At 37.0% G+C, this 16,489-nt stretch overlaps 1 protein-coding gene across 2 annotated transcripts in view; it reads right to left on the bottom strand.

Moving 5' to 3' along the window:
- Positions 1 to 12,102: 12,102 nt before the first annotated feature.
- The window catches only part of LOC150084522 (synaptotagmin-1-like), a 234,374-nt gene continuing 229,987 nt past the window's right edge, over positions 12,103 to 16,489 (bottom strand). For both annotated transcript variants that reach the window (XM_090375279.1, XM_090375278.1), the window contains exon 7: positions 12,103 to 12,610. In XM_090375279.1, the coding sequence (XP_090231405.1) occupies positions 12,261 to 12,610 (350 nt within the window). In that variant the 3' untranslated portion in view covers positions 12,103 to 12,260. The remainder of the gene's footprint in view (positions 12,611 to 16,489) is intronic.

Here is a 16,489-nt window from a genome sequence, read left to right as displayed (position 1 = left end):
GACATTTCACTACACCAAAAAATGTGCATTCCTTTAGAAAACTGAGCAGAAATTCTTGCTATGCATTTTCTTTATTGCTCAAGTCATAAGTTAATTACACTAAATAAACATAAATTAAATTAAAATGAGCAATTTACTCTGAAACACCTAAGAACAGTATTAGCATATTTTAGTGTGTTGATAAGTAAATCTATTTCGACTAATCTCTTGTAATAAAACTAGGCAATTAACTCAAATTCCATCTTGTTATTTCATGACAGTTAGACTCTGTCGGAGCAGTGTTCCAGTCTATCAAAAGTTTAATTTCTTTAACTGAACTATTCCTTCGTTATATAACATTCATAGTTAATTCAATGAAATCACTTCTATCACCGCAAAAACAAACGTTCCAAAGTAAGTGTTATTAATTTCAGTAACTTGAAGCCTTTCGGCTCTAAATTTCGCGGTGGAATTCGGTTTCACCGCGAAAAAAAAAAAAAAAAAACTCGCGAAACTCGCTTCATCGTATCTACCATCCCCTAAGGTCTAAGTGACTGCTGAGGCAGAGAGTGGCACCATCTGGTATCGCTCCTACTTCTACCATCCACCATTGGATGCAAACACCAGAGATAAACAGGTCCACCTCCATAATATTGAACTGTACCGAGTGGCGCGCAGAGTAAATTCACTTGCGTTTAGATCTTAGGCAGAGGGGCGAGTTCGAAATGTCGGAGACAGTCTCCTGTGGATAATAGTGGAGCGAATGGTACTGTCTCCCGTATGGCTACTATAACACAAGGGCAAGACCACCTAGCAGAACCAGCTGGAAGTGCTGCCTGCGCAACTGCGCTAGTGACCACCCAGAAAGGAAGAAGCCAACCCATGAAGTAAAGCATCGAAATGAATACATTCATCATGCCAACACATTATGAAGTAACAAAGCTAGAGGCAGTCATGACAGTTGCAGGACGAAACTACACACCAAGTGGTTCGAACGGTTCCCGACTGTTCCGGTCACAGAACAGCAGACCACAGATGAACCATCGTTAAGAACCTGATAGCTTCTGTAATCTTAAAAAAAAAAAATAATAAATAAAGCAGGATGTGAGCGACCAACTACAAAGAACAATGACTATAGCTACAACGGAACCAGAATTAGAGGAGGAACAGTAAGTACAAAAACTACAACCCGGGGCAACCGAAGTGGAAACAGACACGATTGCAATACCCAGAATAGAAGAAGAGTGGAAGAAATCCCTAGCAGAATTCGAGGGAATGGATCCCACAAAGACCCATTCACACTACACCGAAGCAGACCCAACAGAATCCTGTGGCAAGTCACAGACCATTTCAATAGGTTGTTGTATTATTGTATTATGGTTTTTTTGGAGCATCAGCGACTAAGGCCATATTGCTCCGTCTATACTGTATGTAAATTGCGTATGGTCTGATTTCGCTTTTCTGTTTACTCGAAAAAAAAAAAAACACGGGAGAAAAACCATGCTACCCTCTCCTGAGACCGACGAACTCAGCCACGTTGTGAAAAACCCATGAAAATTTCTCACGCCATAGACGGAACTCGAACTCAGGTCTTTTTCACCCGTTGTGGGAAGTACGGCGATTTTTCCCAACTGTGCAACCCGCGATAGAGGCAAAAGGCTTATCTGGGGAGCTAATATGGTTCACCTCTTTCCTTCTAATGTTAACATAAATAAAGAATTCTTTGCTTAGATTCTCGGAAATTCCTGTGCCTAACATTATGGCCTATTTAGTAACTTTTCTGTTCCAACACAGGATCCTGTAAAGCAGTCAGCTAGCAACACAGATCATTAGTTTTTAAGGCAATAATGTGCATAAAAGTGAAAATAGTCGGTAAGACGAGTAGCTTCTGTTTGTATCACCAAATCCGCTATTTAACTGAATCTGGAAGACTGAACAGTCTTGATGTTTCATGATTATTAAAATGATGCCACAGTTATCACGTTGTACTATGCACTGTAATACGTGATCAAATTCATATCCGACGGAACAGTAATATACATGTATATGCAGTAGCGTATCTAGCAGAGTTATTTTAGCCTTACCACAGGCGCTGCTTAAAATAGGTGAACCTGTGGCAATTGCCACACTTACGCCAGCCCTGATATTTTGCCTTTAGTTTATTTGGCTTCTTTTCATGAGGCCCTCGCGGATAGAACAGTGCATATAAGCCCCATCTTCCCCACGGCGGTTGGAAAAGGCCCGGGTTCAAATCCGACAGTGAAGCAAGGAATTTTTGTGACCATTTTTTCACAATGTGGTTGAATTTGTCGGTCTCAGGCGTGGTTGTTCCGCCCCCCCCCCCAGAAACTGGGGTTTCTTTCGTCGGGACAATTCTACCATAGAACACACGCAATTAATAGACATATGACACACAGCACAGCAGATGAATTTAATTGTTCGTCTGGCTTAAAAATAATAGTTTGATCTCAGGCGAGAATTGTATGGTCCCTCTCCCGGAAACTCTGTTTTTCATCCAGAAAATCGACCACAGAATACAGGCATAATATACGCTACACAATACTGTATGTCTTTTAAGATATGATATGAATTAGGCGGAGTTACAAGGTTTTGCCTCAATTGCCACAAACGCTCGCGCCAGCACTGAATTTAATTGTGCTTAAATTAAAAAAAATATATATACTAAAAGTGTTCAGAGATAAGCTCTTTTGTTCATCTGTAAGGCTGGATTATGAATTTTTGGGCGATCGACTGTTTTGGTTACATTTATTCAGTTCATATGGTAGTCCAGTTTCTAAATACTGTACTGTGCTTCTATAATCATAATATACATTACAAAGTGATGTAGATTATGATTATACACTGGTGTGCAAAAATTAAGGACCAGTCAGGTTTTCAACTGTAGCTTCTCATAGGAGTGGCCCGGATATGGGAAAAACATACCAAAGGAACCTCGTGAGGTACAGAAATGATGAAGGAAACAAAACCGACACAACAACGGAAACAAAACAGTACAGAGGGACTTTATTCAAAAATGGCAACATAGCACTTTGGTAGTGATGCATCTGTATCAAAAATGATACAGATGCATCACTACCAAAGATGGTACAAAGGGAAGGGGTGGTCCTCAGTAGGAGATATGGCCACCCCTAATATCGATGCAGGCTTTGCACCGCCTGTCCATGCTTAGAACAATGTTTTTGATAAGTTCTTGCGATAACATCGTCCATTCCTCTGTCAGCGCCATCTTCAGCTGGTGAACATTTTCTGGTGGGTGTGGATGTACCGCTAGGCGTCTCCCCAGAGCGTCTCACATGTGTTCAATGGGATTTAGATCGGGCAGGCCAATCCATACGAACAATGTCCTCACTTTCCAAGAGCATATCAACAGCTGCAGTGCGATGGGGTGTGGCGTTATCATCCATAAATACGAACTCGGGGCCAATGGCATCTCGGAACACACGCACATCGGGAAGGATTACCCTACCTCAGTATAGTAGCGTGCAACGGTTACAGTACCGCCTTCCAGTAATTGGAGTTGCGTACATCCATCCAAGATAACGTCTCCCCAGACGAGAACACCTCGACCGCCATATCGATCCCTTTCAGTGATGTTTGCGGGGTGATACCGTGTGACAACCTCTCGCCAGATTAGCTGACGTCCAGAATCGCTGCTGAGACTGAATCTACTCATCAGTAAAGAGTATCTTATCCCATTGCGCTGCTGTCCAGTCCTTGTTTTTGATGCACCACTGTAAACCGTGTCTCCGATGGATAGGTGTTAAAGGAAGACAGTGTACTGGCCGTCGGCAAACAGTCCACCTTTGTGGAGTCGCCTGACGACCACCACTGGTCCTTCGAACAGCTGCACCTGCTGTTCTGAAGGCTGACCATGCACGTGAGACGATGCTATGGGCGATACCGAACTCTGCAGCCACACTCCTCGCACTTCGACCTTCCCAATTATTCGAACCCGGGTAAAGTCATCCAGATGTTGTCTACTGGCCATTTTGTTGTCTGTAGCGCTGTATGAAACCAATCGAATGTCTGTAATAATCGTGCTCACCATTCGGTAATTTGCACATAAGTGCTCCTTTTATCTGTTTATGTGAGCCCTCTCATCACGATTCAAATTTTTGCATTTGCACCAGCTTTCTACTGAACGGCCAGGGTTACGCAAAACGCCACAGGCTGTTTCGTTTGATTTTGTGGTTGTAACCTTTAAAAATAGTGTTGGTCCTTAAGTTTTGCATACCAGTGTAGAAGCGTTTATGCACAGGCGATCACTTTCACCATGCAAAAGTAAAAAGTTTTTTGCTTGATGTACGAGCTGAAAATCAGGAATAATTCACAAGGTAGCCCTACTATATCCACCTCTGTCCCCGTGTGTAGCACAGTGGTATCGTCACCGTCCTCCCCACACCGGATGGAAAAGGCTCGGGTTCGAATCCCGTCGATGACGCGAACAGCTTTTATGGGAATTTTTTTCACTCCGTAGCTGAGTTAATCGGTCTCAGGCGTAGATAGCAAGGTTTTTCTTCCTGAAGAACTGGGGTTTTTCGTCCAGAAATGCAGGAAAATCGACCAGAGAACACATGTAATTTACAGACAAAATACACACGGGTAGCTGAAAGTAACTTTCCAGGCGACCCTAATATAACAGTTTAGTTTAGTACTCTACCTACTTCACATCGACTAATTAGTCCGGATTGATATGGCCTTTAACAATGTTACCAATTATCTGTTCGAAACCCAGATCCTGAAGCAGTTGTAAGTGACGAATCTGTCATAACTGCGCAGACGTCAGATTTATGTAATTTAATGTATTCTTCCATCGATGTTTATAGAAACAAAAACCAGAGTTTCTGTGAGGAAAAAAAAAAAAATCCAGCTCTCACATTAGACCGATTAACTCATCAAGCTGTGAAAATAGCTCATAAAAATTCCTCGCCTCATTGACAGGATTCGAACTCTGGTTCTTCCATCCGTTGTGGGAGAACGGTGATAGCTCCTATGCTACCCTGGAGAGAAAATTGTGAGAGGAGAAGTTGGGTAAACTCCACCTCATAGCAGTGAGAATGGTTATGAAGTGTGAGTTTATTGAATCTGTAAACTGTGTATAACTTTTCTTTATGAGGAGCACATAAAGCAAACCAAAGGTAACTGTAAAGCTTTACACTTACCTTTGGTTTTGCTTTATGTGCTCTTCATTTAGCATTATACAACACAGCTTGATAAACATAACTGAGATACAAGATTACATATATGTGGGGTTGAATTAATTTTTCATGTATCCGAATCCAGATTAGAAAGTCTATGGCATGTACATATGAAATAACTTATATTTAATATGAGGTAACAAAAAACATAACTCATAAAACAATGTACGCACCAAGTATTTTAAATCATTTTATTGTAACAGAAAAAGTATGCATTTAATATGTTACAAAATGAAGTTAAAAGAATAACTTAATTTAGATGTACTAAAACTGCAGTTGTAAACGAATAACAACTTTCTTTTTATTTGAAATGGCATTTAATTTTTGATCAGGGAACAGTTTTTAGTAGTACACAAAATAACAATCAGGATTTGCAAAATTATAAATATATATGAGCTACAGCTTTGAAAATTAAACAGTAAAATATTCTTAAAACATTATAGAAGACGGCAAAACGTTATATTAAAAAAATGCGCTTTTTGTGTTTGCCGACTTCAATCATGTTTACAAAGATGATCAGGCGAGTCGGATAATGAGTGAGGTATACTATATGGCCAAAAATATTCAGCACAGACAGGTTAATTGCAAAAGAGGCTTGTAATTCAAAGAGATAGTAATTGTAGAGCTATCTGTACGAGAGCTCAGCGATTCTCGAAATACTTTCTGCGTGCTGCTATTAGGCATCGTTTGGAATTCTGAAAAGAATGGAAAGGCGCCATTTTGGCCACAGGCCTAATCACAGCCCAGTCTAACTTTTCCACGTCATTATAAACAAAGAGTTCTGTCCGACCCTCACTGGATGACATGGAACATTTTCATCTAGCGAGTGTGCGTAGTACTACCACACCGTATGTAGCACACAATTGTCTAAAATGTCTAAATAGGTAATGGACTTGATGGTTTCAGACCATACCAGCAGCGGACCAAGCCCGAACCAGCTGAAATAGTCCCACACTACCAGACTGCCTCTACGAAACTTCGTGTTCAAGAGACATGCTCCGACAGGAAGCACTCTCCAGGACACTGCACGTAAACACATCGATCGAAATGAAATATTTGTTATTTCCTAGAACCTTCTGCTGTTGTATTCCGTAGTCTATGAATTTCGGGAACGATACCACTTCAAGCAACGTTAGAACTGTCTATGAAACCCAATGCTATGCATTCCATTTGAATGTTCCTGTGGTCTGTTGGGCTTGTTCCGTGTTGTTTTTCCTCAAAGGACATGCGTGAAGTGCGAATTCCTCTCTTTACAGTTCACTTGCGGTTTTCCCTATTTGAATAACATCCTCCGTAGTGAATTTTACGAAGTTCAGAGAAGATGCAGTTGCACGCGACGAAAGGTTATTGAAGTAGCATTCAACCACCATCTCATACTGAAAGTCAATGAATTCCAACACACGATTCATGCTGTATTTTAACGTGCTGCTACTGGAGCACAGCCAGATCCAGGAGATTCATATTCTTATCTCTATTGATCGAATACGTTTTGCTCATATATAGTCCATTTTAATTCGAATCAGTTTCAAATAAGCTTTTAAATATTTGAAGGCTATAACCTAGAATCAGTGTTCTGAAAAGTGGAAATTCCAGAAAAAACAAACTTTCTAAAAAGTAAATCATCATTGAATTAAAAATTCTTTACAAAGTTGTGGAGAACACTGATCATTAGGTCACGCAGGAATCGTGAGTATGAGTTTTCCGTGGGCAAAGTACACGTACGTAGATAGGCACGTTTTAAGCTGGAGGCTGCATGCCATCACCACAGTGCGCAACTTGTGGTAACTGTGGCATTAATATGTTGATTGCCCAAAATTACAACGAATCTATAAATCCATCCAGCCAAGTTGAACTATAACAGAATATAAAAATAAATTTTTAACAGGATTCCATACCCAAATTATAGTAAATAAATACATTAGCTCTAATAAATATGCCATTTGAATAACTTCTTCCTTATAAGAGTTTAATGAGATAAAATAAACAAATCAACGCTTAAATACACTTGATTGTTACTCAAAAATTTAAATGAACTGAGTTTGTTGAAAGTGATTTAAATTTAGATACATCAAACAGATCACAGGATGACTGCTTTGGGAATTAATGATGTTATTGATAATAGTGTTGTAGTATAGATAATATAGATTGTAAAAGATTGTTTATTTCGGACTAAACTTCTTCATAAATCTATATTACAGTAATCGGAATGAGATTATTGCCTCAGGTTAAAAGTTATTACAGAGAAACGCTGATGAACCAAGAAATACCACAAAAATAAATACCAAATATTTGCTTTTGTTGCTTTAATAATTAACACACAATATTACGGTCACAAAATTGGAAAATATAGAAAGAATATTGTCACATCTGATGTGACAATATTCTTTATATATTATGGAAACCGAAGCAAAAGGCCTTTTCCTAAATAAAATTTGGAAAATATTTGTCAACATGAATTATATTTTCATAATCATCTATCAGTGTACACCGATGGAATTTTAATTTTAGAAGACTTAAATGTTCAGAAACAGTCTTTTACTATGTCAGAATTTTTGATGGAATGAGTTAAAAACATCAAACAGAAGAATGAATGTGACTAAAACGCATTTGACTTCTTTTTTTTTTATCATGACTTTCAGAGATTTTAGACAACTATGCGCTGCCGAGTCTTGTGATAAGACGAAACGGTGCATCATTAATTTATTCTTAGACTGATTAATTTAATTTAAACCTTTCGAAATGATATACTTAAAATATTTTCTTAAATTAATCTCTTCTGCTTAGATATCACGTGAATTAAACATATTAAAAATACAACAACTAAAGACTGTTTTCGTACCACAATTAACATTTAAAAAAAAATGTTCGTACGAAAGAAACGTCAAGCTTAGTGGAAGGTAAAGTGAGGGTTCGTATGGCATGGGTATATTCTCGATATGTTTTCAGTCAAGGGTCAGCAACCTTTAATTAGTGATGGAATGGAACAGACAACAAAGCGATCATATTGCAGGCCGTAGAAACTCACAACACGCGAAAATTGCAGTCATATTTGATTTCAGTTAGTATCATTCCTGACAATGGGACTTGGTAGCCATGTTATCAAGGGCGCAAGGCTGTACTGAGCGGAGTGTTCGGGGTTCACGAGACCAGCTGTCGGTATTCGTGTATTTCTTCCTCAGTATCTTGAGTTAGTCAGTCTCAAGGCCGGGTGCTATTAGCAAGTCCAAGGATCCTGACTAAAAATTCGTAATAATTCCTGACAACTAAAATTGAAACTGTCATTTGAGTTGGTCACTGTCGTGATGGCTTGTACTACCAAATGCATCCGATTTTTAATCCAGCCTATCTTACCACAAAGATATTAGCAATAGCGAGAAATATACAGAACGCTTGAACTGTTCTCTTTTCTAATGCTAAGATAGATGTGTAGATGAATACATATTTTTAATCATTAAATAAAAATACGAAAAAAAAAAAAAGAGAGTGCCTAACAAGGTTTTGTAAGTGACTAAGGTTGCCGACCCCTGTTCTAAGTGATCGTATGTGTAGCCCACAAACAGTGGTAATTTCGGTTATATATTATAACCTGACTCTCCTTTGTGTATGAATGCAATTCTTTACATTACTGAATAATTTAGCAACATGACTATTATAAAAGTAGATATACATATTTATGTACAATAACACATACAGTATTCAAGGTACCTGAGCCGCAAAATACATAACACAGTATTACATGCATACATATACACCGTATCTATATATATTGTATATATATGGCCTATATGGATACATATAAGGCGTATTAGAAGAAATTCAAGTACAATACTGCAAGGCAATACCGACACAGCTTATATTTATAATATCCCAATTTATTAACATGACAATGGATTGGTTTAACTGCATGAAATTTAAAGTTGAACTAAAAATTTCATGTGCCTCAGCAACAACACAAGATACATGCCTTACATTCAGTGAAAGTTCGATCAAACTAAAGTCATATATTCGATTTTATTCTACCACCATATGCCCTATGACGAAATGTCCAAAGTAATGTCGACTTATAAACCAACATAAGCAAGCCAATATAAATTGAGTTACTGTTTCTTTCAGCATTAATGTGATGAATTTTTTTTTTAAACTTAAAATGCGTTCTTCGTTTCTATTTTACAGAGCATTTGTAGGATTCGCGTTGATAAAAAAAAAAAATACCGAATGATGCATAGTGTACTATTGCCCATCTTCTGAGAGTGACCCCATTATCTTAGAACATTATTTGGTCGCTGAATAATATTTAAGACCAGACGGCCTATGTATGTTCCACACGTGGCTGGAGAAAGGCTCAGAGCTCTCCTCCTCTCATCGCCTCCATGATAATCCGATATGAATATTACCTTAATGTAGATGAGTCCTGAGATGGAATCCGGAAATCCTGGGAGGGGCCAACTCTCCCAGGATTTCCGGTTATGAGAAGGTCGGCATGCAAAAATAGCTAGGAGCTCTCCGAAATACGATTTTTATTGAACAGAAGAATTGAACTAAGCATTATCATGATGCATTATCATCAATTAATTAACATGTGTTGATTTAACTGTTAGAAAGCATTTCTCCAATCTAGCCTTCAAAATGAAAATGGTATAAGGTGAAAACTTTTGTCGTCTTGACTGGATATCTCAAGATTACTGGTATTTTTCTATTTTAAGCTAATTTCATTCTTAAACTTTCTTTAATATAGGTAACGGTAGCCATCATTCTCTTTTATTTTCTATTCCTCAAAACACAAACAGGGAGGAGAGTTAAATTTCTGTTTTACGTTTAGATTTCCCCTTACTTAAAACCGTGGTAAAGAATTCGTTACTTTGAATGTGTTTTTATTTTTTTCCTTTAAAACAGACACGTACATCCGTGCTTAAATTTAATTTCCACTTATTTGGTTAATGGTATAAATTTAATTCGTTTTTCATCTCATAAATCAATTCTTGTTTTTATTTAAAACGCGTTAAACTTTCTTTATTAATAAATTTACTTTTTATAAACTGAATAAAATTTTATGCAGTTTATAAAAAGGGTAGAACACTTCCGTATGACACTCTACAGAAATTAAAAGGAATATAAAATTAACGAAAAATGATTACAGTAATAAAATCAATTAAAATAATTTTGCTTTAATGTTATAATCGATTTAATTTCTGGAGAGTGTCATATGGAAGTGTTCTACGTACCATATTGAGATAGATTTCTCTCATTCTTCTACAAATATTGAAGTAGACGTATTGAGCATTGTGGCTCTTTTGATACTATCAAAGATACTAGTTCAATGTTTCTATGTCAGTCAACTTTTTATAAGATCCTATGCACTTCCACTTCCAGCTCTCCAGGAGGACAAAAAGGTGGGGGAAAGGGTTTGAACGGCAGGGTTTTGTTCGCTTAAAATCTGAATTATATATCTTCTGAGCATCTTTGAACACTATGACGTGCTGGCCCGAATTTTAGCCAGAAACCCTTCTGGGCAGATTAAAATTAGCCCTATCTCTTTACAGTTTGTTGTTGAGGTCGATAATAGCTGATGTGCCGCAAACACTTTCTTTTTTTTTTTTTTCACTTGCACACCATTTTTCTTGGTTCTTCGAAAACTAATTGAAAAATAGTACAAAAAATGACATCTGGCTGAATAGTGATCTTTTTTGCGATTTTTATCGAAATCAGAAAAGTTAATTCAAAAAGCTTCGCATTCAGCAAATTCTACTTTTAAGAAATTTCTGAAAACTGCGTTTTTGACGTATACTAGGAAGTATAAACTAGAGACGAATCGATAGTCACGATAAAACTTGCGTAAATTCTCTTTTGTTTTGTATGCTCGCTGGGATTTATTAGCGTGTGCGCAGACCTCCTTGTCCATACGAATTCTGCATTTTTAAAACAGAAGAAAAAACTTTTAAAAAATAAAATTCTGTTTAATAGAAACAGATGCAATTTTTCAGATCTATTCCAATAACGGAAGCGAGGTGAGGCATGTTCCCCAGATGTATTCACGATACACTGGAAAATTTATGTTCAGTCGACATTACTTGAATTTATGGATAGACGTGTACATATAAGTCTTTGGACATTTCATTCATGGATATATTCAATAGGATACGAGGTTATGAACCTTATAACACAGGTTGTTTGTCTAAATACATTTTAAAACATTATTCCGATAACTTAAAACTATTAAACATTTTTGCCAAAACTTTCAGTGACGGCATGCCTGGGGCAGATAAGGGTTCTAAACAGTGGAAGTCAATGGAAGTGACATATGGTGCACGTTACTAAATACACATTTCTTTATACAAAAAGAAATGTGTAAAATATTACACATTTCTAAACATTTCTTTACTAAAATATTTTTTTTTTCAAATTTCCTTAAAAGCTACTGATCATAATAATATGATCAGAAACTTTCAATGATTAAATGACTTAATTACACTTCTTAAAAAAAATAACCTCAATTTAGTAATTCACATAATAATACATTTACATAATAGTCCATAATTCACTTATTATTATGGAAATATTACAAATATTAATCAAAAACTATATATAAATATATAATTTACGTATTCTTTCTTTATAACAATTTTACAGTAACTGAACGGCTTTTTAAATACATATGACTAGAAGTAGTTAGAGAACAGCATGGTGTGTTTCCTTTAACTTGTCCAATATATTATATATATATATATAAATAAATTTATATATACGCTTTACGATTTCACTAACCACTAAGGCAACAGTTCAAATTAATATGCTTTTCAACTTGTAAAATAACAAGCAAAAAACACGACTGTGTGTATGTAGAGGTAACTCGTTAGCAAATTAAGTTAATAGCAGCCAAACGAAGTTTTCTTCTTTTTTTTTTATCACTAAAAAGCAATTCCACTGAATTTAAAATAATGAGAATATTTTGTCTATTTCTGGAACACTTTTTGACATCTACTAAGTTCTCACAAAGGTTGGCATACTTCATCTTTATACAAATCACATTTATTCGTATGCTGTTTCTTGGAAGGGTGGGGTGATTCATCGCAGAGTATGCCACTGCGTGACTTGTTTCCTTGGACTCTGCTTCATGGCATTCCAATGATTTAATGCACTTGCTCGTGAGCAGGAGCCAATCATAACCTTACCGATATGGCGACCTTTCTTTGTTGATCCAGGTGAAGTTGGGCTATCTGGAGATGATAGGGTGCAATCGTCAGGATCTTTTTGACTAGCAACAACCAGAAAAATCACATGATCAAGTTGGGCTGGAGGAACATCAAAGGTTAGTGATTCGTTAAATACTGGACTCGCTGTTCCTTGTCGATGGGAAGTCTTTTTCTTCTTCAATACTTTGCCACTGTGCATCAGCAGAATACGAACGAAAGGAACTGTAAGAAGAAAATGATTTATTAATAAAACATTGCATCACCACCAATAAGCATACCAATAACTTTATTTCTTGTGAACATTTATTTAGAAATGACATTAAAGATAAAGATATTTGAAATGTATTAAATTATTTTTGTAATGCTTCACTCTAGTATCTATAAAAAGACCACTATGAAAAAACGGAAACAAATTGCTTAAGTTTCTTTCGTTCTTAAGTGCTACTAGAGATTACAGGATGGATAAATTAACAAGAAAAGCATGCAAGAATCTATTTTTCTTAGATTAGATTTCTTAGATACAGGATGAATCTATAGATGAGATACATGCATGAAGTTCATTTACAGTTTTTTTTTTTTAAGTTGATAGCTTATTTCAGTTATCAACTTAAATAACTTATTTAGGTTTTATCAACATATGGAAGTTTGTCCCAACAAATAACCATCATTTGGCTAAAGAAACATTTCTGCACATCCATTCTACATCCGTCCTTCCTCAATTTGAACTTTTGCCCCCCTTATGGGAGTGGTCTGAGCAAGAGGAAGAATCCCATCAAAATTGAGCCTTAAGCGCTTCAATCAGATCCCCTCACAGGTGCCTAGTCACCAGACGCTGCAACTCGCAGAACTTAAGCCTTTCTTGGTAAGAGCACCAAGAAACTCGTTGGCCTCGGTTTTCTGTACTCGTTCCAGCAGCTCTACGTCCTTCCTAAATTGAGGCCTTCAGACCTATATGCAGTGCTCAAGATGTGGCTTGACTACTGCCTTGTACAATGGAATAATCACCTCCTTATCCATAATAGCAAAATTCCTGTATATCATTGACAAAATGATTTACAGGAATTCTGAGCTGTCTGCACTGTTTGAGAACTTCATATCCGATTGCACAATTACGTACAGATATTTTTCATTTTTCACTAACAGGAGTGTAGTATGTACCACACAGTGGGTACGTTACTCTGGGATTACTGCTACCCTTATGCAGTACTTTGCAGTTGCCAATGTTAAATTTCAATTGTCACCCAGTCTCCTTAACTTTTCTAGATCCTGTTACAATAACATACAGTCATTCATGTAATTAACCGCCCTGTCAACCTTGGCATCACTGCAAACTTGGACTTTAAGATATGCTTTCATAAATATCGATAAATATAGAAAATAGAAAATAATAATGGGCTCAAAACCCTGGGAGTTTCCCGGGCTCGGCGTTGGGCTGATTGTTGTCCACAAAGAGCAATATCCATTTATTAATGGATATTGCTCTTTTATTTATTAGTAATTTATTCATTTATTAGTAATTTACAACCATCCCTTTATCCATAGCAGCAACTTGCCCTTAAATGCCACACTGCTCCAATTTGTTCAGCAGTTTTTTTTTTATGGGCAACGGTGTCAAAAGCTTTCTTGAATCCAAGTATATGATATCAAAATTAATTTTTCCATCTAGTTCCTGTGTGACCACATCGTAGTATCCAATCAAATTGGTCAGACAAAATTTCCCCTTAACAAACACGTGCTCTGTCTGAAGTAAAATTGCAACCATGTCTAGATGATCCTGCACTACTTCTTTTACCAGTAACTCCATTAAACAGAGAATCCAGTAACTCTGGAATAGAAGTTAAGCTAACTGGTCTGTAATTACTCGTGTCACCCTTTGATGTGTGTGTGTGTGTGTGTGTGTGTGTGTGTGTGTGTGTGTGTGTGTGTGTGTGTGTGTGTGTGTGTGTGTGTGTGTGTGTGTGTGTGTGAATTGGGGATACATTTGCATATCTTTAGAGTGCAGGGGCCTCCCCCACATCCAAAGACGCCCTCATAATTATGGTTAAGGTTTACTTCCTTCCTTCGCTGGATCCCTTAATATAACTGGACAGATCTCATCCACCCCCCCCCCCCCCGACAGGTCCCGTTATGTTTAACTTCAACAATTTCTCTTCCACTTTCCTCTCAGTTATTACAAAATCATTTAGCGCTCTCTTAGAGTTTGATAAACCTCTGTCATTCCTTTCCCCAAAACATTCCTTATGTATAAATGTAGATGCAAAATACTCATTCTGTGTATTAGCTACCAGAGCAGGAGATCATCAACAGTCGAACCATCAATATCAAGTGGACCAATCTGATTTATCGCCTTTCCTTTTAGTGTTTATAACTGAGTAAAGAATTCTTTGCCAAAGATTTCTCGTAATCTGCGTTAGCTTGTCTAACCTCCTTTGTGACTTGATTACAGACCACTTTATATATATCATAGGCTTCTGTGTCGCCTGATGATTTGATTGCATCCCATGTATTTTTCTTTTTTGCCAAGAGCCTCATCAGTTCATATGACATCCATTCAGGCGTATACCTTGAAGAGTATCTATTGGTATGAAAAACCTAGTAGCTTCTATGATTAATTTCTGAATGCTTTCCATTTAGAATTTACTGTTGGTAACATCGTCAATGGGTCCCACTATATAGAATATAAAAAACTGTCTGAGATCACTGAAATTACCTTTACTAAAGCAAAATCTCTTCCCTTTACCCTTAATGGTAGTTACATATTTAGGTAAATCCCAAATCAATACACTGTGATCACTGCCACCTAGTGGTTCTTTTATCTGCCGATTCTTAATGTATGAATAATCACTGCTGATAATGAAATCAAGGATATTACTCCTTTTTTCCTCTCTAACATATTGCTGTAGAAAACAATCATCCAATAAATCCACAAAGGTCTCGCCAGTCTGTGAGTGACCAACCCACAAATTCCAGTCAATATACTATCTGGAAAGTTAAAATCCCCCATTATAAGACATCCTAATTTACAGGCCCACTCTTTTCTCTGTACAGTTGTACTCATTTTTCGTGTTTTCTACACGTATAGAAAAGAAAAGGAAACAATTTATATAGCATAGTACGGAAGAACTACCATAACAGGGAAATCCCAGTCCCTTTGGTTTACCGTTTATATTTGAAATTTCAACATTGGATACCCTGTTCATATGCTCACTCTGAATACGAGTATTACTTTTCATGTGCAACCGGAACTATTTTTCCTACTTATATGTATGGCGGAAAAATATTCAGTTCGCATATTTCATTTCTAAAACAAAAAAAAAATTAGGCTTCCAAGGTAACATGGAAACAAACAAACAAATACTCAAATTGTTTTCAAGAAAGAAATTCGATCCCGTCTGTAGAATCAATACTGCGGTAGGTAGCTCGCCGCCATGTCAAGGTTAAGTGTTTACAGCTTTTCTCCATATACTGCAGTTGTTAAAGACTGTATTTCGATTTTTTCTATAGAGTTCTGTATTCACATAGTTATCAAATTTAGAAGAACAATAAAAGAAAAGTTAACAACGGTCCATAGAATAAATTTAAATCAACGTAGGGTTTCTTTTGACCCGAGGTAGTACACAAGCAATGTTCGTGAAATGCTATTCACTAATTTATAAACCGTGTCAGTGAAAATATTTCTCCAACAGGACAGTTTTTAACAGAGAAAGCGATATTCGTCTCAAAAGAATGGCCGACATACGCTTCTCTGATTCAACAAACAGTATTTATACAAGGCTGGTCCATAATTGTCAATCTCCCAAAACCGAGCAGCCAGTCACGCAGTTTCTGATAGAAGATATTACGTTGAAAACGTCCTGCAAAAATTTCAAACTCGAAAGTTGTCTCCCACAAACTATCGGTTGAATATCACGCCACAAACGGTAGCTACCAAACTATTAAAGTGGTGCCACAACTTCTGTTAACATTTATTCGATGTAGAAACATTTTAGAACGATGTAGAAACGATTTAGAACGATGTAGAAACATTTGGTTGGCGCCACTTAAGTTCTTTCAGTTAATAGAAACGGTGATATAGAGCTCGCTCTGGTCTCTCAAGGTTAC

This window comes from Mastigoproctus giganteus, chromosome 6, assembly GCF_048544385.1.
Source record: "Mastigoproctus giganteus isolate SK-2022 chromosome 6, ASM4854438v1, whole genome shotgun sequence".
In the NCBI taxonomy this organism is placed as follows: Eukaryota; Metazoa; Arthropoda; class Arachnida; order Uropygi; family Thelyphonidae; genus Mastigoproctus; species Mastigoproctus giganteus.
The sequence above is the reverse complement of the archived record's forward strand: the minus strand, read 5'-3'. Positions and strand labels throughout refer to the sequence as shown.